The sequence below is a fragment of the Podarcis pityusensis genome (assembly GCF_964106645.2).
Source record: "Podarcis pityusensis genome assembly, chromosome: 8".
NCBI classification, from domain to species: domain Eukaryota; kingdom Metazoa; phylum Chordata; class Lepidosauria; order Squamata; family Lacertidae; genus Podarcis; species Podarcis pityusensis.
The window spans coordinates 79,141,900-79,168,543 of NC_138033.1; the positions used below are offsets into that span (position 1 = coordinate 79,141,900).

The following is a 26,644-nucleotide window of genomic DNA, read 5'->3' on the forward strand; positions in this document are numbered from 1 at the left end:
TCTTTTTCCGGTTGTTGCTGTTCTCCATCATGCCTTGGGCGGAGCTGATATCCCACTATTGTTCTAGAAATTTCTCCATTCCTCCACCCAGTGCTTCGTTGTTTTGCATGGAATCGTAGATTTGGAGGAGGTCATTGAGTCCAACCCTCCTGCAGTCACAGCTAAAGGCAAGTTCTCTCTTTGCGAGCATCTTCCTGGCGTCTCGTGCCCAAGAAAGGTGCCAACACTCCCTGTTACCCTCAGTGCTTGTGCCCCACGTGAACCTGGACACTGCCGTCCCCCCACTGCCCAAAGAGGCCTTCTGGGCCAGGCTGTCTCCCTACCCGGTGGCCGACAGGCAGGGGTCCCTCTCGCCGGTACCACGTGAATATGGCCTGGGGCTGGCCTGGGGCAGTGCAGGTGAGATCCAAGGTCTGCCCTTCAACAGCGGAGGGTGACGAAGACTCGATCTTCAGAGGGGAAACCGTGTCTGAAGCTGCAAGAATGTGGGGATAAAGCAGGAGTCTAAGATCAACAGTTCCCAAACTTTTTTTTTTTGTTTTTTTTGTTCCCTTGGTTCCATAAACTCACCCCTTTGTACCCTCTACCCTACCCGCTAAAAAGCATCATTCAGAAGAGTGGTTTGCACGACCCGCTAAGGTAGACATGTTCAAAGTCTGTTTCGGGGGCATTTCCGGCCCACCAGTCGGTTTAATCCGGCCCCTGTGACAGTTTATTTCCTGGGGTAAAATCCTAAAAAAAAACCTCAGCAACTCCAATCCTAAAAGAAGCTCAAAAACTTCAACCCTATAAAAAGCTCAACAACTTTGGTCACTTCATCAAATCTGGCCCTCTTTGAAAAAAGTTTAGACACCACTGTGCTAAGAAAAATAACAGCACAATAAAATTCAATGCAGTAGCGATTAATTGCACAAGCATTCAAAATCCAACTATTGAATGTAATTAATCCGAGACAGATGATTAACTGTGATGCCAGATAGTGCATGAAAAATAATTTTTGCACGTTCTTACCAAGCAAAACAAAATAGTGAAAGAAATTCATAGGATATAATTACTTCTACGTGGCTCCTTAACAAACATGGACAAGCCTTCGCTGACCACAGATGAGAGGCAGCTACCTTGCCATAAAATCAACAGCTGTTACCAGTACCTGGCTATCTTCTGACCACTCCGAATGGTAGACATAAGCAAAAGAGGCCAAAGGAAACAGCTTTGAATGTGATAAGAGTAGTAATGCTTTAATTAAAAAAATTTTATTTGGGACAAAGTAATAATAATAAATAAATCAGAATAAAAATGTGTCCCACCACCGAGACCATTCCATTGTAACTATCCAACTTCCCAAAATTTCAACACCTCTTGCGATGGTTTGACCCCTTTCCATTTTAACAGTACAAATTCTACAAACACCTTCCATATCTCCTCAAAATCATATCTCCTGCATAGTCCCCATCTTACCTTAACAGCACACGTTAATTTATCATCAATAGCTATATCCCACACACATCTTTATACTGTTCTTCCATTTTATATTCTGCTTGCTCCTTCGTGCGGCTGTCAATAAATTTGTGAGCAAGTCCTTCCTAGCCTGCGAACCTTCCACCCCATCGTAAATGAATAATAATGCTACCTCTGGACTTTCAGTTAGCTTTAACCCAGTGATTTCTGTTATCTCCTTAAACAACCTTTGCCATTTTTAAATTTTTTTTTACATATTTACACCCCCACCACATGTGAACGTAATTCCTGGATTCCTGGCATTCCCTCCAACATAACACCGAATATTCCTTGTTTATTTGATTTAATCTGCCTGGTGTTAAACACCATCTCTAAACTCATTCTTAATAATTTTCTTTTATTCTTACAGACAAATTTTTCAACATACGTTTCTCCCATATTCCCCCCCCCCCCCCGCTTTCACTGGGCAACAATTTTTTACTTTTTGAATGTTGTCTAGATTTCTACAACTGATTTAGGGTATTTTTGCACTGCTGAATCAGGAAACGGCATCCGTTTCTCTCCATCAGGTCAGGTTTACTGTAAACTGAATGGTGGGCATCGATAAAGGTAAGTACACATAAACTGCATGTTGCTTCACCATTTTTCAAACTTCAGGGCTTGAACTTCCGTTTCTTGGAACTCCAGGAATGCTCAGCGGCAGGGAGGTCTCTCTTCAGAGTCTAACAGTAGTCAGCGACCCTGATACCTGGTCTCCATCTCTTTCATGTCCTGATGGAATCTCTCCCCCTCCTCGTCACTCATTGAACCCAGGTTCTCAGGAAACCAGTCCATATGTGAAAATAGGTAGTGCATCTTGACGCTCATGTTGCAGCCCAGGTTTCTGAAAGCAGTCAGCATGTTGTTGACAAGTTCTGCGTAGTTTCTGGCCTTATTGTTGCCAAGAAAGTTCTTCACTACCAGAACAAATGCCTTCCACGCTTCCAGTTCCACTTCGTTCATTGAGTTTCCGAACTCTAGATCTCTGATGAGCTGACGGATCTGAGGACCGTCAAAGATGCCAGCTTTCAACTTCTCCATGGTCAATCCTGGAAAAGCCTGGCACAAGTAAGTGAAGCAGTCACCATCCTTGTCCAGAGCCTTGGTGAACTGCTTGATTAAGCCACGCTTGATGTGCAGCGGTGGGAAGAGTCTTCTGTCTCTGTCCACCAAAGGGTCGTTGATGACATTCCTTTTTTTGAAAGGCACCAATTCCTCCCGCACAGGTGTTCTTCGTGTAATGCTGAGCACGGTCCCTACTATCCCACATGCACAGAAAACATGGGTACTTGGTGAAGCCAGACTGTTGTCCCAACAAAAAGCTCACCATCTTCAGGTCAACACAAATAAACCACTTATGCTGATTATAACCAATTTTCTCCAGCACATACTTCACCGCTTCACAGTTCTCCTTCAGTGTACTCGAGTGAGCCAGGGGTATAGAGGCAAACTGGTTGCCGTTGTGTGGCAGAACACATTTCAGTGATCGCTTGCTGCTGTCACTGAACAGTCTCCAATCTTTGGGTTCGTACTGTGGCACTCCAAGCTTGAGGAGAAGCTGCGCAATATCTGCACAGTACACCAAGTCCTTCTCTTCCGAGAAAATACGGAGGTACTCTTGATGCCTGTTGCGCAAGAAGCTAATGCGAGCACTGTTAGAGAGGAGGTTTTTTTCCTTCAATCTGGATGCCAACAGTTCAGCAGAGTCCTTTGACAAGCTGAGGTCGTGAACTAGATCATTCAACTCCTTTTGGGAAAATGGATGTGGAGGATCATCTTCAAGAACCACTTCTTCTTCTTCATGGAGGCATCTTCGTCACTAATGTCAGGAAATTCTCCGAAGGTAGGCACTGGAATTTCATCACAATGAGCTACAGGACGACGTGCTGATTGAAGATCAGGATACTTTGTGGGGCGGCTGCCCCATTAACTTAGTTTTGATCCCCCAACTTTATGCTTTGCCACACCAATTTATGGAAGATTTCGAGGTTTTATGACTTCAAACTGATCGACATAATCACTCAGAACTATCGGACCTGAATACTTCTTCTCATTAAAATAATCGTTTCCAATCAAAACAATTATTCGACATGGCATTTTACCCCCACCAACTTCTTCTAAAATGTTCCACACAAGCGTACATGTGAAAAAAACGTAAAAAAAGACATGTGGCCATAGCTCAAAAACTTGACCTTGAGCAAAACCAATGTGATTTTTGGATTCAGCGCATCAGATTCGTCCTAAATCAACTGAAAAAACGCAGACAACAAATTTGCTGTTGACCAGTGATCTATCTGCCCTGATGTCTCATTTTCCCACACCTCTTTTGAAGTTTTAAATATGAAGGAAGAAAGGTGTTTCACTTGAGGTTCCGGATTGGTCAATCATACATAAGTGATTGGAGACCCTGCCCCCACCTGCTTGCCTCTTAGCACCTGCCCCCTAGGTAATCCCATTCCCTCCCCCCGGGAGATACCACCCACTTTGGGAGCCATTCCCTTAAAGCAATGAGGGTCCCCAGCGAATATTCTCAAGGCTGCCTAGATCAGCACAAATTTAGGGGCTAGGAGGGGGAGGGGGGTCTCAGCCTCCGCTGGAGGGGACTCACGATGGGAAGGGCTCTCGCCGTCTTGGATGGTGACCACCAGCGCAGCCTCTTGAGTGACAGCGGCACTGCTGACGCGGCAGACATACTCTCCGGAATTGGCAGAGGAGACTTGTGGGATGCGGAGGCGGGTGCCGGAGACCTGGGGGAGAAAGAGGAATTGGAAGACCGCAGAATCGTGGCATTGGAAGGCACCCAAAGGGTTATCAAGTCCAAACCCCTGCAATGCAGGGAAATGCTAGCTTCTTTCTTTTTCTTTGTATATAATTTTTATTAAATTTTCTGTTTTACGATTTAAAATACTCATTTTATATCCTTAAAAAATATCAATGACTTCCCTTCTTCTCTTTCCATGCTTCACTTTGCATAACATAAATCCCTGCATATTTTACATAAACTATACCATTCAGTATTCCATTACAGTGGTACCTCGGGTTACAAACTTAATTCGTTCTGGAGGTCCATTTTTAACCTGAAACTGTTCTTAAATTGAGGTACCACTTTAGCTAATGAGGCCTTCCGCTGCCGCCGCATGATTTCTGTTCTCATTCTGAAGCAAAATTCTTAACCCGAAGTACTATTTCTGGGTTAGCGGAGTCTGTAACCTGAAGCGTCTATAACCCGAGGTACCACTGTATTGCATCCATCAAAACTCTTTTACACTGTTGAATTTATCTTAATGCTGCCAGCGTTTTCAGCCGTACCCAATTATTTCTAATATATTCAATAAACGTTTTCCTATCTTCTTCAAACGTATACAGTGGTACCTCGGCTTAAGTACTTAATTCGTTCCTGAGGTCCGTTCTTAACCTGAAACTGTTCTTAACCTGAAGCGCCACTTTAGCTAATGGGGCCTCCTGCTGCCGCTGCGCCGCCAGAGCCCGATTTCTGTTCTTATCCTGAAGCAAAGTTCTTAACCTGAAGCACTATTTCTGGGTTAGCGGAGTGTGTAACCTGAAGCGTATGTAACCCGAGGTACCACTGTATTCTTGTTCTCTTATTCAATACGTTAAGTCTGCAAGTTGTGCATACTCTGTCAGCTTAAGTTGCCATTCCTCTTTGGCTGGGACCTCGCTCGTTTTCCATTTTTGGGCTAACAAAACACAGGCCACAGTTGTGGCATACATAAACAGCCTTTTTCCAGTCTGAATTATCCCAACAGAAAGGACCAGGGGGGAGCGCATGTACCTGGTGGTTGGCTGGGAGGGGCCCCCCTCTTTTGTACCAGGTGACTTTGGGCTGCACCTGACCAGCAACAAGGCAGTTGAGCTCCAAGGTCTGTCCCTCTGCCAGGGATGAGGATGAAGACTCGATCCTCACGGGTGGAACGATGCCAGAGGCTGTGGGAGGGAAAGAAGAAGAAGAAGAAGAAGAGAAGAATTTGGATTTGATATCCCGCTTTATCACTACCCAAAAGAGTCTCAAAGCAGCTAACATTCTCCTTTCCCTTCCTCCCCCACAACAAACACTCTGTGAGGTGAGTGGGGCTGAGAGACTTCAGAGAAGTGTGACTAGACCAAGGTCACCCAGCAGCTGCATGTGGAGGAGTGGAGACGCAAACCCGGTTCACCAGATTACGAGTCCATCGCTCTTAACCACTACACCACACTGGCTCTCTGGTGTGTATGTGTATCTCTGCTCAACAGGTATTCTGGGCGAGCTGTGCTGCTCCACCCCAAAGATCCCCGTCCCCTCCAAGCTAAGGTTGGCTTAACCGTTTGTGTGTCATGGAGTGTGGGGTCCCTATTTCCACTTGGACCAGGAGTGCGAGGGAGCAAGGCAGAGCACGAAGAAGGAACGGCTGCGGAATAGATCTGGCAAGAGGCAGAAATTGAGAAAAGACTTTGTTTTAACTGTGTGTTGAGGAAGAACTCCAGAGCGGGATTTTAATGGCGGAGATTGTACATGTTATTTATGGCCGCAGCTCGTACGCTAGTTGGTCAACAGTGGAAGGAATGGAATGTGACCTTGTCCCATCAAAGTAAACACTGCAAAGAACTGAATAATGGAAGACAGTAATTAATTCTCCCAGCACACCAGGTCTGAAACAGCAATGTAAATGAAGGACTGCGCACATGAAATGGATTTTATATTTATAATATGTAACAGAGGCACTGTTTGCAAGGAGGGGAAGAATGTGGGCAGCTGCAAGAATAGACTAAGGACAAGAGAAGGATCAATTGGATATGAAATAAGAGATGATGAGGCTACGGGTGGAAATGATTGACATATGTTTGCAACAGGAGTGGGAAACGTGATTTTAAGAAATTAAATTAAATTGAAGTAATTTGGTTTGATTTGTAATAATTTTGAAAATTATTAATAATAATAATAAGGTCCCTATTTCCACCATCAGTTCTCAAGCGAAGAGCAAGAGTGGCTTGGACATGCGCAGAGGGCGTTTTGCAGAAACACACAACCTGTCACCAACCCTCAAAGTCTGGAGAGCGGTGAGGTGGTTTTTCCCAAATCTGAAGGGGTGATTTGCAATTTGGGAGCCCAAGCGCCACTCCCTGCAGGACCTATGCCCCGTGGCAGGGTTCTGCTTCCAGGCTACGTACAAAAAGCAGAACCGGAGCTCCCGGGGATGGAGACAATAACGGAGGCCTCCAGTGGACTGTCGCCGTCGTTCACATAGCAGATGTATTCACCCGAGTCGGCCGCTGAGGCCTGCAGGATCCTGAGGCGAGATCCAAGGATCTGCTCAAAGGGAGAGAGAAAATGATCAGGAGGCGGAAGGTGGAGAAACTGTGGCCCTCTGGGTGTTGTTGGACTCCAACTCCCATTAGCCCCAGCCAGTGTGGTCAGTGATGATGTGAGTTCGAGTCCAGCAATAACTGGAGAACCACAACGTTCCCATCCCTTGGTCTTGGGTTCCTTACTCCAAATGCTCTCTCCGGGTTAAGCTGCACTCCTGGCTTCTTGGCGGAGTATGGGAGGAACCCTCCAGTCCAATGCAATTCACCCTCCTTCCTCTGCCCCATTATTCATCCTGACCCAAGAGAGCTCCAAGTCTGTCCCCCCCTTACCTGGCTGTTGAGGGGCAAGGCGCCACCTCGCTTGTACCACATGACCCTTGGCTGCGACTGACCCGCCACCAGGCAGTTCAGGTCCACTGACTGCCCCTCCACAATGGACGCAGAGGAGGTCTCGATCCGTATTGGAGGGGTGACGCCCACAGCTGGAGAAGCCAGAGGAGTCGGAGAGAGGTGGGGAAAGGGAGAGAATTTGTTAGTTTCCTGCAGAGAAAGCTTTTGCCAAGTTGCCTACTCACCTGATGGAAACCACACGTTCTCCTCAGCCCTCCCAAACTCAAACAAGAAAGGAGACCCTGACTAAACATTCAAAATTTCTTTCTGTTTTAGCAATTCAAAACATCTTTCTGAAGGTAAGAGCCGTTCAGCTTTCTTTCGTTGGGAGGTTTTCGAACAGAGGTCGGGAATTATAGGGACGGAACTACCTAAACTGTACAGAAACGTATTAATGTATGCGACTACAGAGGCAAGAATGTTACTCGCCCCAAAATGGAAAGAAGCAGAAATCCCAGAAAAGCAAGAATGGATAAAAAAACTTATGGAATATGCAGAAATTGTGAAACTTACCGGAAAAATAAGAAATCAAGATAACAAGCTTTTTATAAAATAATGGAAATGGTTTATGGAATATTTACAGATGAATCACAAACAGATAAGAACATTGGCAGGATTATTGTAATAACCTGCAGTTTTGTAAGAGTATATATTTAACTAGATGAATAAATGAGCAAATTGAGTTAATTTGGATATGCAGAAGGTATTAAAAATAAATTTAAGGAACTGCAGAAAGATGGGGAAGGAAGTCAAGTTTTGAAATGTTAAAATGATTCTAAAACTAGTGAAAAGCATAAATAGATTTTTTTAAAAAAGAATGGAGACTTACAGTAGGAGTCTGGGCCGCCCTGAATGGTGATGATGAGGGAGGCTTCGTGGACGGCTGTCCTGTTGGTGACGCGGCAAACATATTCCCCGGAGTCCGCAGCTGAAGCCTGTGGGATACGCAGGATGGAGCCAGAGACCTTGGAGGAGAGAAAGAGAGGAACAAGTTTGGATGAGAGGGTGTGTGTGTTTGGGGGGGATCTTGCACATTTGTCAGGCTTCGGGGAAGCAGATACCTCCCCCGTGGCAGCAAAGAAGCAGATAAAAAAAGAAGTAAAGGAAAAGGAAAAGGGACCCCTGACCATTAGATCCAGTCGTGGCCCACTCTGGGGTTGCGGCGCTCATCTCGCTTTATTGGCCGAGGGAGCTTCCAGGTCTTCCAGGTCATGTGGCCAGCATGACTAAGCCGCTTCTGGCAGCGCACGGAAATGCTGTTTACCTTCCTGCTGGAGTGGTACCTATTTATCTACTTGCACTTTGAGGTGCTTTTGAACTGCTAGGTTGGCAGGAGCAAGGGCTGAGCAACGGGAGCTCACCCCGCCATGGGGATTCGAACCGCCGACCTTCTGATTGGCAAGTCCTAGGCTCTGTGGTTTAACCCACAGCGCCACCCGCGTCCCGTAAAAAGAAAAGAAAAGAAGAGTTCTTACCAATTAATTTATTCAATAATCACAGCGAGAGACAAAGGAAGGCGGCGTCTCTCTAGAAATGGCGTTGCTCCAAGTAAAGTCCCACACCTCTACATCTCTCCTATTCTACATCACCCCTGCATGGGCTAATCGGGGATTTCTGCCTCTGAGTTTTCTGTTCTCCTACTCTCAATGCACGCCTAGTCCTCGGAAGGGGGTCAGGAATGCTTTCTAAGGACACTGAGTCTGTCAGCTGTCCCTCCCTTGGTGCTGCTGATTCTTTCTGCTGTTCCTCTTCCAGTAATTCCCAGCTTCTGCCCTCTGCAGCCTCTGAACTATGCCCTTCTGCAAACCACTGACCTAAATCTATACTGTCCTCCTGTTCTTGGGAAGGTTCAGGAGAAGGGCGGCGGGGCTCCCACCATTCCTCCTCAGTCCAGCCCCTGACAACATTGGAGTACCATGTCTTGGTTCCAAGGCCTCTTGAACCCATACCTGGTGGCCGGCAGGGAGGGCACCTCCTCGTCTGTGCCACGTGACTCTGGCATGCGAAGCAGGTCCTGCCACGATGCACTTCAGGTCCAGCGTGTGGCCCTCAGTGGGGGAGGTGGAAGAAGACTCAATCCGTACTGGGGGAATCACACCAGCGGCTGCTTTGCCAAAGAAAAGAGGGAAGGGAGAGAGAAATTGTGCAATTTCAGAGTCAAGCAGCTGAAATTGATGACCCTAAGGTAGTTGTGTCTGTTAACTTCAGTGGGTCTAATCTGAGGAGGCTCAGTGTGTAAGATGAGCCTGTTGGATCAGGCCAGAGGCTCACTGATCAAACTAAAAGTTAAATAGATAAAGGACCCCTGGATGGTTAAGTCCAGTCAAAGGCGACTATGGGGTTGTGGTGCTCATCTCGCTTTCAGGCCGAGGGAGCCGGCGTTTGTCCACAGACAACTTTCCAGGTCATGTGGCCAGCAGGACTAAACCACTTCTGGTGCAACGGAATGTTGTGACGGAAACCAGAGCGCATGGAAACGCTGTTTACCTTCCCGCCACAGTGGTACCTATTTATCTGCTTGCACTGCCATGCTTTCAAACTGCTAGCTTGGCAGGAGCTGGGACCGAGCAACGGGAGCTCACCCTGTCGCAGGATTTCGAACTGCCAACCTTCTGATCGGCAAGCCCAAGAGGCTCAGTGGTTTAGACCACAGTGCCACCCACACACCCCCTTTACCTTTTAGTGATCAAACTAGCTCAATAATGTCTACACTGACCGGCAGTGGCCCTCCAGCAGGGAGCCTTTTCCCAACCCCACCCGGAGATGTTGCCAATGGGGAACCTGGGACCGTCTGCATGCCAAGCAGGTGCTCTGCCGCTGAGCCTTTGTTAGACTTACGGAAGGAGCCTGCGCCGCCCTGCTGGATGGTGACAAAGACCGAGGCCTCCTGGGTGGCAGGATCGCGGCTGACGCGGCAGACGTACTCGCCAGAATCCGCCGGAGAGACTTTCACCAGCCGCAAGCGGGATCTGAAGGCCTGGAAGTTGTTTCCAAATTAAAGGCATATTCGTTAACGATGTGAGTTTTTAGTCTGGCTAAGCTAATCTGGCATCCCTCAACCCAGGCCCTTCCAGGTGTTTTGGACTACAACTCCCATCAGACCCCAACACCTGGGTCCATCTAGCTCTGTACCGACTACACTGACCACCAGCAGCTCACTGGGGAGTTTCTCCCAGTCCTACCAAAAGTTTTTGATTTGAGTTTCTACTGAAAGGAGACTGCATTCTAATGTTGTATTTTAATCTTGTTTTTTAAGTTGTATTTCAATCAATTGTTTTATATCTGGTGTTAGCCGCCCTGAGCCCGGTCTTGGCTGGGGTATAAATAAAATTATTATTAGTTGTTGTTGTTGTTGTTGTTGTTGTTGTTGTTGTTGTTACCAGGAGATGCAGCCAGGTTCTGAAGCACATGCCCTAACTGCAATGGTGTACGTCCTTTAAAAAAAAAAAAGGCATGCATCTCGTCCTTTGTTTATTTGATTCTAAGAAATAAACCTGGAAGCGGGTCACAAAAAGATAAAACAATAAGGTCGAGAACATTTACGGCAACAGTTTAAAACAGACAAAATATTAAAATACTGAAACAGGTTAAAATTCAGACAGGCTTATTGAAACTAGAACATATTGGATCAGATTATTACATGTGCGACCTTTGTGGTCTATTTTGTTGTTTCTTCATCTTGTAAGCCGCCTTGTGCATAGTAATACAGAAAGGCAGTATACAAGTGAAAAGTGAAATGAAAAAAATCAGCATTAAGTTGATGGATTATGCCAAAATGGCAAAAATGACCAGAAGAACTAGAAATCAGGAAGACCAGAATTTTAATAAGGAATGGGGAAAATGTATAATTTATCTTAAAAATCATTGTAAACATTTAAAATCGTAAGTAAGTAGAATTGGAATGACACTTGTAGTTTAATGGTGAATTTTGGATACAATGGAGATGTAAAAGGTTTGGATTACTATAAAAGATGCAGGAGGAAAGGACTAACAATAGGACCCACAAAGGGGAGGAGGGAAGTCCAGGAGATTCCTTGGAATCTTGTTTTTATGAGGTATGTTGGATAGGTGATTGTAAAACTTTAATCTGAAAAACCAAATAAATAAATTTATATAAAAATAATAATAATAATGGTGAAATGAAAAAATGAAGCAAATGATAATGTTTTTGGCAGGCGCCAAAAGGGAACTGCATGATCTCAATAGGCAGGGAGTTCCAAAGTGTCGCAAAAGTAGGGCTGTCTTAAATAGCAAAATCAAAAGCTGCCTTACGCCAAGTTGGGCCCCTTGTTGCATCTAGCTCAGTACAGACTACACTGGGTGGAATCAACTCTCCAGGGGACATTCCCAGCCCTGCTTGGAGATATTGAACTGGGAATGCTCAAGACTTGGCACTCGGGGCAAATGCCAGGGGAAAACTGGGCAGGCGCCCCATACCTGGTGGCTGGCAGGGAGGGCTCCTCCACGCCTGTACCACGTGACTGTGGCCTGATCCTGGTGGGCGATGATGCAGTCCAGCTCTAAGGTTTGTCCCTCGGCAACATGGGGGGACGAGGCCTCGATCCTCATGGAGGGGGTGATGTCTAAAGCTGGGAGAGCCAGGTGGAGAGAGAGAGAGGTGAAGGAAGGCCAAGCCGGCCAGCAGGCGTCAAAGAATGGCAGGTTTGCTCCCATCACCCCAGCCCACCCTGTTTATGTTTCCCCTCCCTTCCTGCAGGGGGCGATGCTTACTGGAGGAAGATCTGGTGCCAGAGACGATGACAGAGGCTTCTCTGACGATGGAGTCCAGGTTGACGTGGCAGATGTATTCGCCAGAGTCAGCTGTGGAGGCTTGTGGGATGCGCAGGTGAGAGCCGGAGATCTGGGAATGGTGGGAGAAGCAGGATCATCATCATCTCTCTCAATAGTATTTATTCATTCATTTACATGATAATTTAACAACAACAACAACAACAATAATAATAATAATAATAATAATAATAATAATAATTTATACCCCAACCATCTGGCTGGGTTTTCCCCAGCCACTCTGGGCAGCTCCCAACAGAATATTAAAAACACAACAAAACATTAAACATTAAAAACTTCCCTAAACAGGACTGCCTTCAGATGTTTTCTAAAAGACAGGTAGTTGTTTATTTCCTTGACATCTGACGGGAGGGCGTTCCACAGAGAGGGAGCCACTACTGAGAAGGCCCTCTGCCTGGTTCCCTGTAGCCTCGCTTCTCGCAGGGAGGGAACCACCAGAAGGCCCTCGGAGCTGGACCTCAGTGTCCAGGCTGAACAATGGGGGTGGAGATGCTCCTTCAGGTATACTGGGCTGAGGCCGTTTAGGGCTTTAAAGGTAAGCACCAACACTTTGAATTGTGCTCGGAAACATACTGGGAGCCAATGTAGGTCTTTCAGGACCGGTGTTATATGGTCTCGGCGGCCACTCCCAGTCACCAGTCTAGCTGCCGCATTCTGGATTAGTTGTAGTTTCTGGGTCACCTTCAAAGGTAGCCCCACATAGAGCGCATTGCAGTAGTCCAAGTGGGAGATAAGCAGAGCATGCACCACTCTGGCGAGACAGTCTGCGGGCAGGGAGGGTCTCAGCCTGCGAACCAGAAGGACTCTTGCGCCCTCTTCATTTCTACAGTGATTTCCCCGGCTTCTTCCAAAACTGTGTTAAGATTCAGGCCATGGACTTGAGGCTCCACCCACACCTGCACTCTAACCACTGTACCACACTGCCTTCAGAGAAGGCTTGAGAAATGAGCAGGCCATTTATTCTACCAGAATAAAGCTGCCTGGAGTCTAAATGCTCTCTGGGAAGTGGCTGCCTGAGTCTGCTGGGGCAAGGGGTTTCTGGGCTTACGTGCCCAGAGGCAAAGGCCCTCTCTGGTTCCTCCAAACACTAGTTCGTTTGCTGGTTGCATGCGCAGAATTTATATATCACTGTTTTCTCCAAAGAGGTCAGGGCGATGTACATGGATCTCCCCTTTCTCATTTAATCGCCACAACAACCCTGTGAGGTGGGTTAGGCTGAGAGTGAGTGACTGTGGCCCAAGGTCACACGCAGGGAGCTTTATGGCTGAGTGGGGATTCGAACCCTGGTCTCTCCCAGGTCCTAGTCTGACACTCTAAACACTACGCAACACTGGCTCAAGACTGCATAACTATCGGATGGCTTCTAAGTGGTTTGCAGAACATAAAAACCAATTGTGCAACATTGTTAAAATGCAAAACAACCTTTAAAAAATACACCGCAGTTAAAATGTGCAATCAATCGCCTTAATCATTGAAAAATTAACGGCGTGGTTACACTGTGCAATAAAGCCACTTCCGCCTTAAGGAGGAGGTGGGGTTGCGGGCTTCATGGCCCCTCCATGCGATTGGGGGATTCCTGGCCACATCACCCCCTAGCTGGCCAATCGGCTGGTTCGGGGGTGTGGCATGCCCTATATAGGCAGGATGAGGCCTTCCCTCTTTGCCGCCCGCCAGCTGTTCCTGTTTTTCCCATCCTCCCGCCCTTTAAGGTTTTCGTCCTTTGACCTTGCTATGGACCTTGGTTGGTCGCCATTGAGGGGCCTGGTAGGAATTTTTTCCACTTGGCAAATTGGCACCAGCCACTTGGTTTTCGCCTACCTCGTAGAAAATTGTAACAACTTTCTGGGTATTGGCAGTTAGGCATTGGTATAGTTCTGTAGATGGAAGAGAGGAGGTAGCGCCATCACCTGCCCCGCATATCGAAGGGTAGTCCGTTAAAGGATTCAGGGGGGGCGTGGCCCTGTCCGAAGTCTAGGGAGGTGAGGGCCTAAGGCACGCCCCCTATCGCTGACCCCGGGGGAGTTCCTAGTTGATGTGCATCAGCAGGACTCCCCCTACTGGTAGTTAACCCTTCCTGGACTTCAAGTAGATGGGCTGGAGTCGAATATAGTTGGTTAGGACCAATGCCTAAGCCAATACCACTCATCACTTGTAACCGAGAAAGTTGTGGCCTTTTTTAGCCCATTAACCTTAATAATTGTGTCATTATTTCCACCTGGGGGGGTTGGGAACTCGCCACGCAAAGCAATTCCATTAAAACAGCAGACTTGGGTCAATAGGGAATGGCTGTCTAAACAGATGTGCCTTCAAAACCAGCAGAAGGCCAATAGAGATGGAGGGCTTTCCTATATCAGCAGAAAGTGCCTGTCTAAGAGGCATCGGAAATTGCTTCCTACCATCCTTACCTGGCGACTGAACCCGGGTTCTTCTGCATGCCAAGGTTTACTGCTGGCCAGCCAGCAAGGCCAGGAAAGAGAAGGGCAAGGAAGAATCACCAACTCGAGCCCCCAGACCGCACTGCCTACATACCTGGTGATTGGCCGGCAGGGTCCCGCCACGCTTGTACCATGTGATTGTGGCACCTGCCTGTCCTGCCACGACACAGTTCAAGTCCAAGGTCTGTCCTTCCACAATGGAGGGCGATGGAGACTCGATCCTCAGTGGAGGGGTGATTCCTGAGGCTGGGAGTTCAGCGGGAGGAAGAGAAGAAGCCGCCTTTGTATAAGCTCCTTGGTCCATCTGGCTGGGGACTGTCTGCACTGACCGGTGGAGCCTTTCCACAGTCTCAGGGAGTTTTCTCAAACCCTACCTGGAGATGCTGCCAGCGACTGATTTGGGACCTTCTCCATGCAAAGCTCCACGGAGCTAAGGCCCTTCCCATAAAACCCCCAGCAAGATTCTAGTCCTCAGGATTGTGAATGAAGGGTTGCTTTTAAAAGGATCGCAGGAAGACCTTTGTTCCCTTTAGCTCAGTGCTGCATGCACTGGTTGGCAGCAATGCTTCTCCGGGGATTCAGGCAGGCAGGGAGTCTCTTCGTTGCCCCACCTGCCAGAGAACTTAACCTGGAGCCTTCTGCATGCCAAGCAGTTGCTCTGCCATGGAGATGCAGTCCTCTCCAAAACGCTAAAGACCAGGACAGGACCGGCATCAAGGGATGGCATGGTCTGGTACATGGACCTCCGCACTGGCAGGTGGCCCATTGCCCCCAACCTCCCAGGACCTGATACAGCAAGGTGGCATCCTTGGTTGAAGGGTGGAGGGTACCTTTTCCGAGGGTGCTCCGGAGACTGGCAGCCAAGGATGATAACCACAACAGGAGAAATTAGACGCTTAGCCCAGGCATCCCCAAACTCGGCCCTCCAGCTGTTTTGGGACTACAACTCCCATTATCCCTAGCTAACAAGTGGTCAGCGATGATGGGAATTGTAGTTCCAAAACAGCTGGAGGGCCGAGTTTGGGGGTGCCTGGCTTAGCCTATAAACCTAAGAAGTGTCTGGCTACTAGGGCAGGCCAAGGGCACACAGAAAATCTCCCAATGTTCGCATGGGCAGAATGAGGAACAAATTTGGGTGACGGACACCTGCTAGGGCTCCTTCTGCATGGACTCCCAACCAATCCCCTGCCCCCCTCTCCGCCATGCTTGACGCTCATGGACTGCCACGGCTGCCACTCAGGTAGGTCACCGAGCTATTGCCCCTTTGTTCCAGCCTATCAGTGGGCAGTTCTGAGGATACTTGCCCTGGGAGCTGGCAACCCCTGCTACACCACTGCCCAGCACATGCCCCAAGGGAAGCCCACAAGCATGACCTAAGCGAAAGAGCAACTCTCTCCCCAGTTGCGGTTTCCAGCAGTTGGTATTCACTGCCTCCGACTGGTGAGGCGGCGCATGGCCAGAGCATTGTTTGACTCACTCTGGGAGGTGCCGTAGACGGTGACCACAATGGAGGCTTCTTGCACCGCCCCACTGCTGGCGTCGCTCACCCGGCACACGTATTCTCCGGAGTCTGCTGCTGTGGCCGCCAGGATCCTCAAATGGTAGCCAGATATCTGCAGGGTGGAGGGGGCAAAGGGACAGTCTGAGTCACCCTAGAGCTGGGTTAGTGGGCATTGTTGGCCAGGCACACAGACCAACTCCATACCTTGTGATTCGCCGGGAGTGACCCGCCTCGCTTGTACCACGTGACCCTGGCCCGTGACTGGCCTGTGACGAGGCAGCTCAGCTCCAAGTCTTGCCCCTCGGTGATGGACGGCGATGAAGATTCGATCCTGATTGGTGGGGTGTCTACGGAGACAAGAAGAGCCTAGATCAGACTCGAGAGGTCCAGCGTCCTGCTCCCAACCAGGGACAGCCAGGAGCTTCTGGGAAGACCTGCCCTCTTGCAGGGGGGAGCATTGCACTCCCTCCGGAGAGGCTGGGAAAATGGGACAAGAGTCCCAAGGGAGACCCATAGCATGGGCGGGGAAAGGCAGGGCCCCCAGCCCACTGCATTAATTTCTTTCTTTCTTGCCCGTTCTTCACCCTAAGATACAGGGTGAGATATAACGCTAAAACAACATTAAAAACAATTTGTAACAAGTTGGGAGGCAATCGGGTAAAGCGGGCTGCTATAATAATAATAATAATAATAATAATAATAATAATACTTTTTATTTATACCCCGCCCTCCCCAGCCAAGGCCGGGCACAGGGCGGCTAACAAGCAATAATAAAAACAAGTTGAATGAATACAACTTAAAAACAAGATTAAAATACAACATTAAAATATTGAAACATTAAAATATTAAAATGTAGCCTCATCACAGGAGGAGAAAGGAAAAAGAAAAAAGAAAGAGGGGGAAGGAATTAGACTGGCTCCAAGCCAAAGGCCAGGCAGAACAACTCTGTCTTAGAGGCCCTGGGGAAAGAAATCAGATCCTGCAGGACCCTGGTCTCATGAGGCAGAGCGTTCCACCAGGCCGGAGCCAGTGTTGAGAAGGCCCTGGCTCTGGTTGAGGCTAATCTAACTTCCTTAGGGCCCGGGACCTCTAGAGTGTTGCTATATATGGACCTTGAGGCTCTCCGTGGGGCATACCGGGAGAGGCGGTCCCGTAGGTACGAGGGTCCTAGGCCGTGAAGGGCTTTAAAGGTCAAAAGCAGCACCTTAAATCTGACCCTGTACTCCACCGGGAGCCAGTGCAGCTGGAAAAGCACTGGGTGAATATGCTCCCATGGCAGAGACCCCGTGAGGAGCCTCGCTGCTGCATTCTGCACCTGCTGGAGTTTCTGGAACAGCTTTAAGGGCAGCCCCACGTAGAGCGAATTACAGTAGTCAAGCCTAGAAGTGACCGTTGCATGGATCATTGTGGCCAGGTTGGGGTGGGAAAGGTAAGGGACTAACTGCTATGGGGCAGCTTCCCCTCCCAAAAAAAAACCTACATTCCTCTATAGTCATCAAATACTTTGAGTCAAATGTGGGAAATGTTTTTGGCCCTGGGGGGCAGGTCATAGAATCACAGAATTGTAGAGTTGGAAGAGACCCAAAGAGTCCAGCTCCAAGCATTATGTCCTCCCTGCCACCTGTCTATCGTTAGGTGCCTATAATCAACGATATATGTGTGTGTGTGTGTGGCGCGCGCGCGCAAAAGAGCCCTCTCCCCGCCTATGACCTGAAAGGTCCTAGAAGCGTTACCATGTGCAGAACCATGTGCGTGTCCTTGCTGTTGTACGGTCACCATGATGGAGGCTTCCTTAGGGCCTGCCCCATTGCTGACGCGGCAGACGTACTCGCCTGAGTCCGCCGCAGATACTTGCAGGATGCGCAGGACGGACCCGTAGACCTGAGGACACAGGAAGCCATTCATATTATTTTTTGTATATAATTTCTATTAAATTTTCTGTTTTACAATTTAAAATACTCATTTTTACATCCTTAAAATATCAATGATTTCCCTTCTTCTCTTTCCACGCTTCATTTTACACATCATAAATCCCTGCATATTTTACAAAAATTAGGCCATTCAGTATTCCATTATTGCATCCATCAAAGCTTAATTACACTGTTGAATTTATCTTAATGCTGCCAGCGTTTTCAGCTGTGCACAATTATTTCCCATATATTCAATAAACGTTTTCCAATCTTCTCTAAACGTGGGTTCTTGTTCTCTTATTCAATATGTTAAGTCTGCAAGCTGCGCATATTCTGTCAGCTTGAGTTGCCATTTTTCTTTGGGTGGGACCTTGCTCGTTTTCCATTTTGGGGCTAACGAAACACGGGCCACAGTAGTGGCATACATAAACAGCCTTTTTTTGGCACCTGGGAATTTCAGTCTGAATTATCCCAAACAAAAAGGACTCTGTTGTTGTTGTTTTGAAAAGTACTTTTAAACATTTTTTTTCAATTCATTAATTGAAAGAGAACCACGCAGGTTCTGCACATGACTGAACTAAACCGTCACAGGCCTTGATTTTCTCTAACCACCTCCTCCTTTTAATTCAGGTCCAAGGAAGTTATGGCCCTCCAGATGTTATTAGACTACAACTCCCATCACCACCCATGAGCTCTAGCCACGCTGGCCAGGAATGATGAAATTTCAGCGTCCATCAACATCTAGGTCAGCCTTTCTCAACCTGTGGGTCCCCAGATGTTGTACAACTCCCATCACCCCTGAGCTCTGGCCTTGCTAGCTAGGGGTGATGGGAGTTGTAGTTCAACATCTGGGGACCCACAGGTTGAGAAAGGCTGATCTAGAGAGACAGGTTCCCTATCCCTAAAGCAGGCAGTCATTTGCTTTCACTGCTCCTGGCTACCTCCATCACTTGCCTTCACTGCCCCTGCCTATCTTGTTCACAACTCTGCCTTGGGGACGGAGAACCTGCAGGCTTCCAAAAATTGATGGTCTTTTTTTTTTTTTTAAATGATATTTATTAAAGTTTCAAAGAATACAAAAACAAAAAATAAAAATACAAGACAATACAAAATACAGAAAAAAGAATAAAGTTTTTAAGATATAACAAAAAAAGAATAAAAAGAAACATACAAAATAAAAACAGTTAAAAACACGTTAATTTTCCGTAACATATCTTCCTTACACTTATTTCCCTGGACCTCCTCGTACCTCCCTTTTTTGTATTCCAGTTCAGTTTGTTAGTTCAGCAAGTCCTTACCATTAAGCTTTTACCCATTTGTAAACCTTTTTTCGTATCTCTTAAAGCATTACAGCTGGAAACCACTTAGTTTCTATCCAACATCCTTCTAAAATTCCTTAATTTTACAATATTTCTGTAAATAGTCTTTAAATTTCTTCCAGTCTTCTTTCACCGACTCTTCTCCCTGGTCTCGGATTCTGCCAGTCATTTCTGCCAATTCCATCAAAAATTGATGGTCTTCACCACCTGTACCTACCTGGTGATTGGAAGGCAAGGCGCCTCCTCTCCGGTACCATGTGACGGATGCAGCTGGCTGGCCGGCCACGATGCAGTTCAGATCCAAGGTCTGCCCTTCTATGACCGAAGAGGACGACGATTCAATCTTCACCGTCGGGGAAAGGCCTGCAGCTACAACGATAAGCAAGCTGGGTCAGGCCCAGGCGAGCCCATGCAGTCTGGCATCCTAATTTAAAACCGGACGGGAAGACCACAAACAGTGCCGGAGTACAAAACAGCAGTCTCCCCACAACAAGCCCGCCTTGTGACCATGTCTCCCTGCCACAACTGGCATTCAGAGGTAGAGTGCCTCTGGATGTAGAGTTTCCACCAGCCATACTGGCCAAGAACTGATGGCTGAGTGATTCTTTTTCCTTCTCGGCAGAAACTTGCTCAAAACTCCAGAATATTTTTCCTGGTGAGTTTGTCCCAAGCGTGTGGGTTTATATATAATCTCACTAAGGCAGCGAACGTGTCCCTCCGAAACTCTGTAGCCCACCCCAGGGTTTTCCACAAAACGCACCTCACATTACAATCAGCACATTCAGCAGTGAAGCGGAGGATTAAGAACAGAACGAAATAAAATGAAAGTTTCGCAGTGTTGGAGAATCTCTAAGCTGTTTAAAATCTCTCTTTGGTACGTATGATTAAAGCATGCTTTTTGTTTTGTTTTGAGCCCCTTAGTGGCGTCACCTCTTAAGCCAGTAGGTGGCTCGTATTTCAGATGAATGTTTTAACTGGCAGATAGATAGCTTCAGTCACAATTTATACGAGTTTCAGAAATAATTAAGGAAAGGGAGGTTTAGCGGATCTTTGCCCTAGGGCTATTACGCGGTTGTTTTGGCATAATTACAGTTCTTTCACTCTAGGTTACACACCCTGCCTGGGTCCGTTTCTCAGTCCCTTGGCAAGAAAGCAGCCCTTTCAGAGCGTTGGAAGTGAATCCCCGTTATCTCTGTTCCTCAGAGATAATTTGATAACCGAGAGTTATAGCCTGGCTACCACTAATCACTACAGTGGTACCTTGGTTCTCAAACGTCTTGGTTCCCAAACGCCGAAAACCCGGAAGTAAGTTGTTATGTATTGGGTTTAACACTTTTTATGTTACAAGGTGTGTTCTAACCAACTGTATAAGCGTTGGTAGACGAACGTTCTAATGGCATGTAAGCGCATGCACTTTCAACTGTCAACGGTCAGTTCTTGTTGGAGTTTTCATTGTGTAGTTCTCGAATTCGGGCTTTGTTTTCCTATGAGTGAGCCATTGTCACTGACAATCTTGAATAAACGTAGTTGAGGAACTTATACTGCCTTGGGCTTCTGACTTTTTCTGAACATTTAAGGTTTCTCAGTCCCTTGGCAAGAAAGCAGCCCTTTTAGTTTTTTTTTTTAAAAATAATATTTATTAAAGTTTCACAAAAAAAGAATCACATTAATAAGAAAGAAAAATTTAAGAATAAAAAAGAAAAATACACAATACAATATACAATATACAAAAAGATAAAAGAAAAAGCAGTTAAAAACAATTCCGTCTTTTCATAACTTCTTTTCCATTTACTTGTTTCCCAGACCTCCTCCTACCTCCCTCTTTTGTATTCCAATTCAGTTTGTTAGTCCAGCAATTTCTTTCCCTCCTTTTTAATCCCAATCCTTAATCTTAATATATTATAACATTAAGTTTTTACCTATTAAAAACCAATTTTTCCATTCTTTTAACCTTTTTAATCCTAATCCTTAATCTTGATATATTTATAACTTTAAAGCCTGTACAGCTAGAAGCCACTTAACTTCAATCCAACATCACTCTAACATTCATTAATTTTGCAATATTTCTGTAAATAATCGAAAGCAGCCCTTTTAGAGTGTTGGAAGTGAACCCCTGTTCCTCAGAGATAATTTCAACAATCGATCCCTCTTCCCAGAGAACTCTGGGAACTGTAGCTCGGAGAGGGGTACCTTCTAAGACCTCGAAGCATCCTTACCAAACTACAGCTCCCAGAATTCTTTGGGGGAAGCCATGATGACTGTATAAAGTAGTGTCATAGTGCTTTGGATGTACGGTGTGAATGTGTCCTTTCAAAAAACCCTGCCAGGACCCCGATGGTGGAGTCTCTGCATGGGGCTGATGGCCACGAAGGCCCAGTCTGAAGAAAACCCTCTACTTACCTCGGATGACCATCACCTCGATTCTTGCCCGACCGACTCCTGACGCGCTGCTCCCCACACAGTGGTACACCCCGCCGTCAGCCACCGTGATAGAGGGGATGACCAAGGTGGCAATGTCTGTCCTCTCAGCACGGGACTGTGGGCAAGGAGGAAGAGGAGAGTCACTGGAGTGTTTCTGGAGCTGCGGCTGAGCTCCAATGCCCCACAGGCCATGCTGGATGCTAGGCAAAAAAGTGCCCCTGCCAGATTGCCTAAAATGAAGCCATGTAAACCACAGCAAGGGACGCTGTGGGTGACGCTGTAGATTAAACCACAGAGCCTAGGACTTGCCGATCAGAAGGTCGGCGGTTCGAATCCCCGCGACGGGGTGAGCTCCCGTTGCTCAGTCCCTGCTCCTGCCAACTTAGCAGTTCAAAAGCACGTCAAAGTGCAAGTAGATAAATAGGTACTGCTCTGGTGGGAAGGTAAATGGCGATTCCGTGCACTGCTCTGGTTCGCCAGAAGCGGCTTAGTCATGCTGGCCACATGACCCAGAAGCTGTATGCCGGCTCCCTTGGCCAATAAAGCGAGATGAGTGCCGCAACCCCAGAGTCGTCCAAGACTGGACCTAATGATCAGGGGTCCCTTTACCTTTAATCCACAGCGAGCATCTGATGGTGACTAAGCAAAGGGCCGTCTCCACAAATGCATTTGAAGGATTCAGTTTGCTTTTCCTTGAAGTGACGCTATCGGCCGATTGTGGTGTTTGCTCAATCGGCCCCAGCATACTGCCTTCCAGACACTTTACACTCCAACACCCAGTCGGCCCCATCCAGCGCAGCTGTATGGCACTGGGGCTGATGGGAGCATGGGGCTGAGTTGGAGTCCAAAGCTTAGCAAACAGCTGCTTCGGACAGCTCCGTTTTGGAGAGAGAAAGCAGGCTGATACAAACCTCTCTATCCAAATAAGCAAGCAAACGAATAGATTAATGTTAGACGGGTCGGGGGGAAGGGAAACATTTTCCTCCCCAGTTTCCTCTTGAAGTTGCAACTGGTGGAGAACGCAGGCATCCCACATAAACCCTGTGGCTTGTGGTTTCTGAGGCATGTTCAGGAGGGGTAGATGGGTGAGGGAGGCCTGGGGCAGATGGCAGGATGAGAATGGACCTCTTTCCTCCCCACTGGAGAATAAATGTGTAGCAGAATTCAATCCCGTTCACATTTAAAAGGTGAACTTAATTGGCATATTCTTAAATGTTGGGTTGTACCCAATACTGGTGCCACTCTGAGCAGACCCAGTGAATGGATAGGGCTAACTCAGGTACGTCAATTTCAAAGGGTCTGCTCTGAGGAGAACTTAAGTTGGACAAACCCCAACATGCAACCACCCATCAAAGTTCGCACGCCTCCGAATTTTGCAGAGCAGCTGTCCAGCTAAGCAGTATATATAAAAACACGCACGCTTGCCTAAATTGAGGCTACGACTGCATGTATGATTGAAAACAATGTACAAAAATGCACTGCATTAGGGAAATTATTGCTTTGCAAAAATGTTTTTTAAAACTGCTTTTAAAAAACAAAAAAAGTGTGTACAGTCGTACCTTGGTTTTCGAACAGCTTAGTTCTCGAACGTTTTGGCTCCCGGATGTCCTATGGGGCTTCCACGGCTTCTGTTTGGCTGAAGGAGCTTCCTGCAGCCAATCAGAAGCCGAGCTTTGGTTTTCAACATTTTTGGAAGTTGAACGGACCGCCGGAACGGATACTGTTTGACTTCTAAGGTACGACTGTATTGGGAGAAATCTGCACTAAAATACTGAAGAATTTTAATGTGGACTTTAAAAAATAAATTACAAACTGATGTAGAGAACTGAACTTAAAAACTGGAAAAATAACCAATTGAAACTGACAAAACTGCCCATCCTTGCCGGAGAACCAGAAGGACGGGAAGTGTAAAATGGAGAGGCGGGGATTGTGTCCAGTGCTAGCCCTACTCAGAATAGACCTACTGAAGTTAAAGGACATAACCAACTTAGGTTTATTGGTTCCAACGGCTCTACTCTGAGTATGCTTAGTTGGAAGCAACAAAGAGACAGACATCAGCTAGGAAATGGAGGGGGAAGCGAAAGAGGCCACGGAGAGGCTTGTGCAGAGGGCTACCTGTTGGAGCTCCTGGATCCGGCGCTGGAGAACCTCCAGGCTGTCACCTTGGAAGTGGAAGAAGCCAAAGACGGAGAGAGCCTATCCAGGGGAGGAGGAAGAAAGAAAGAGAGGAAGGGAGCAGAAGGGGGGAGCCCGGAGGAGACAGAAGGAAGAGGAAGAGAGTGAAGAGAGGAAGGAAGGAAGGAAGGATCTCGCGGCCCTGGCCTGGGTCCCTGCCAGGAACAAGCCCCCACAAATTCCAGGAGACAAAAGTCAAACAGCGACAAAGTCAGCGAAGGATGGGATGCTGGGCAGGCTGTACAGCTCAAGTATTTGTGAACACAGTTATAAGAATTCTAAGGTGTCAAATATAAACTGAATGTTCTTAAATGTCAGGTAGTTGTTTGTCGCTTTGACATCTCGTGGGAGGGCGTTCCACAGGGCGGGCGCCACTACCGAGAAGGCCCTCTGCCTGGTTCCCTGTAGCTTTGCTTCTCGCAATGAGGGAACCGCCAGAAGGCCCTCGGTGCTGGACCTCAGCGTCCGGGCAGAACGATGGGGGTGGAGACGCTCCTTCAGGTATACTGGACCGAGGCCATTTAGGGCTTTAAAGGTCAGCACCAACACTTTGAATTGTGCTCGGAAACGTACTGGGAGCCAATGTAGGTCTTTCAAGACCGGTGTTATATGGTCTTGGCGGCCGCCCCCAGTCACCAGTCTAGCTGCCGCATTCTGGATTAGTTGTAGTTTCCGAGTCACCTTCAAAGGTAGCCCCACGTAGAGCGCATTGCAGTAGTCCAAGCGGGAGATAACCAGAGCATGCACCACTCTGGTGAGGCGGTCCGCAGGCAGGTAGGGTCTCAGCCTACGTACCAGATGGAGCTGGTAAACAGCTGCCCTGGACACAGATTTGACCTGTGCCTCCATGGACAGCTGTGAGTCCAAAATGACTCCTAGGCTGCGCACCTGGTCCTTCAGGGGCACAGTTACCCCATTCAGGACCAGGGAGTCCTCCACACTTGCCCGCCTCCTGTCCCCCAAAAACAGTACTTCTGTCTTGTCAGGATTCAACCTCAATCTGTTAGCTGCCATCCATCCTCCAACCGCCAATCCTCCAACTATTCTTCTGAGACTCACCTGTGGGGGCAAGCGGCCTCCTTCTTTTTCCCAGGTGATGGTGGCAGCAGGGGAGCCTCCTGCTCGGCAATAGAGCCTCACGGTGCTCCCTTCGTGGACCTCTGTCCGTTCTGGGCTCACCTGCACTTGTGGGATGCTGGCACCTGAGGAAGAGCAGAGCGGCAGGTGAGCCCACCTCTTCCCCTCCAATTGTCCCCCCAGCTCCTCTTGACCTGGCCTAGGGAAGGGAGCGGCCCCCCAAGATAACTGACAGAGATGGCTGCCAGGGTGGATTTAATTTAAATCAAATTGATTTAAAATCACGATGTAAATCACTAGTCAGTAAGATTTGATTTAAATCAGGCATAGGCAAACTCGGCCCTCCAAATGTTTTGGGACTACAACTCCCATCATCCCTAGCTAACAGGACCAGTGGTCAGGGATAATGGGTGTTGTAGTCCCAAAACATCTGAAGGGCCGAGTTCGCCTATGCCCAATTTAAATCTTTTTTTTTTAAAAAATAGAAAGACCCATTCTTGTTGGCATCATCTTAATATTGAGAACCAAATGAAGGTTTCATTTTTGGAATAATAAATTTTCAGAGTAGTTTTTACAGTTATATCAAAAATTACTGATTTGGTTATACTATTAGACAGTGGTTTTTTTTTAGGGGTACGCATACCCCTAAACATTTTGTGAATCTTGTCCATTTACTGTATTTATTTTCCACGATTTGAACTATAATATGGTGATTTTCTTGAGTCAAAATGAGATTACCCCATAAACATATTTTTAGGGGGGGAAAGCACTGTTATTAGAAATACATAGACTGATAACGATGAAATTATTGTGAGGTTTAATAAGTTAACTGTTTATATTTGGACAACTTTTCTGCTGTACTTTATCAGAAGGAGAAAAATAATCATTTCCTTAATAACAATTTAAACAATTTATTTAACTAAAATAATAACATTATAGCAGATGCATCCATGGTTGTTAACTGATGTGGTTAAACAATTAAAAAAAATTTTTTAGCACACATGAAAAACTTAATACAAATCCTTACTTCCTGATGAATAGCCTTTGGAAAACTATCTTTAGAAAGGTTTTTCCTCCAAAAGTATTTTATTTTAAAAATCTGATTTAAATAAAAAAAATCAGATTTTTTTGATTTTTTTAAAAAAACCAATTTATTTATTTTTAATCATTTATTTTTAACCACCCTGATGGCTGCCCTTTCTGTCAATGAAGCCAGAGCGGCGAGAGAAAAAGGGCTTCCTTTCTCTGCCCACCACTAGATAATATTATCAGCAGTGCTGGCTCCAGACTCCCCACCAACTTGGGTGACTTTAAAAGAAGATTAGACACATGGAGGAAGATAACGTTATCAGTGGCTGAATCAGGTGGGTTCCCTTTGGCCTGACCCGGGAGCAGGCGGGCTCTCTCCTTCTTCAGGGGCACATTCGGCAACCCCAGAGACGGGTCAAATGGATGGCGCGCCACCCACTTCACGCCTGGGCACAACGTACTGTGTACTTGTAAGAAGGCACGGGCCATATGTTGTCCGGCGCTATTCCGCACACGGCACAAATACTGGGCTTCGTCGGAAGGCTCCGCTGCAGGGAAGCGCAGGATCCCACCCTGGATGATGGCTTTGGAGGAGATGACGCCCCCTTGTCCACCTGATAGAGAGAAGAAGAAGAAGAAGAAGAAGAAGAAGAAGAAGAAGAGGAGGAGGAGGAGTTTGGACTTGATATCCCGCTTTTCACTCCCCTTAAGGCAGGCAAGGCCAAACTCGGCCCTCCAGATGTTTTGGGACTACAGCTCCCATCATCCCTAGCTAAT

The 26,644-nt window shown here is 47.1% G+C and overlaps 1 protein-coding gene across 18 annotated transcripts in view; it reads right to left on the bottom strand.

Annotated features, from left to right (window-relative positions):
• The window catches only part of HSPG2 (heparan sulfate proteoglycan 2), a 230,749-nt gene that overhangs the window by 45,588 nt on the left and 158,517 nt on the right, over positions 1-26,644 (bottom strand). For 14 of the 18 annotated variants that reach the window (XM_081017900.1, XM_081017915.1, XM_081017911.1 and 11 more), the window contains 19 exons: positions 26,329-26,481; positions 24,821-24,963; positions 23,702-23,782; positions 21,566-21,701; positions 19,383-19,534; positions 17,670-17,817; positions 16,141-16,283; positions 15,913-16,048; positions 14,530-14,681; positions 11,923-12,052; positions 11,629-11,780; positions 10,030-10,168; positions 9,141-9,295; positions 8,021-8,156; positions 7,132-7,283; positions 6,664-6,802; positions 5,291-5,442; positions 4,106-4,244; positions 324-475 (listed from right to left, as the gene is read on the bottom strand). In XM_081017900.1, coding sequence (XP_080874026.1) covers positions 324-475; positions 4,106-4,244; positions 5,291-5,442; positions 6,664-6,802; positions 7,132-7,283; positions 8,021-8,156; positions 9,141-9,295; positions 10,030-10,168; positions 11,629-11,780; positions 11,923-12,052; positions 14,530-14,681; positions 15,913-16,048; positions 16,141-16,283; positions 17,670-17,817; positions 19,383-19,534; positions 21,566-21,701; positions 23,702-23,782; positions 24,821-24,963; positions 26,329-26,481 — 2,690 coding nt within the window. The remainder of the gene's footprint in view (positions 1-323; positions 476-4,105; positions 4,245-5,290; positions 5,443-6,663; positions 6,803-7,131; positions 7,284-8,020; positions 8,157-9,140; positions 9,296-10,029; positions 10,169-11,628; positions 11,781-11,922; positions 12,053-14,529; positions 14,682-15,912; positions 16,049-16,140; positions 16,284-17,669; positions 17,818-19,382; positions 19,535-21,565; positions 21,702-23,701; positions 23,783-24,820; positions 24,964-26,328; positions 26,482-26,644) is intronic. The other 4 variants (XM_081017914.1, XM_081017904.1, XM_081017907.1 and 1 more) reach the window with 1 other exon arrangement.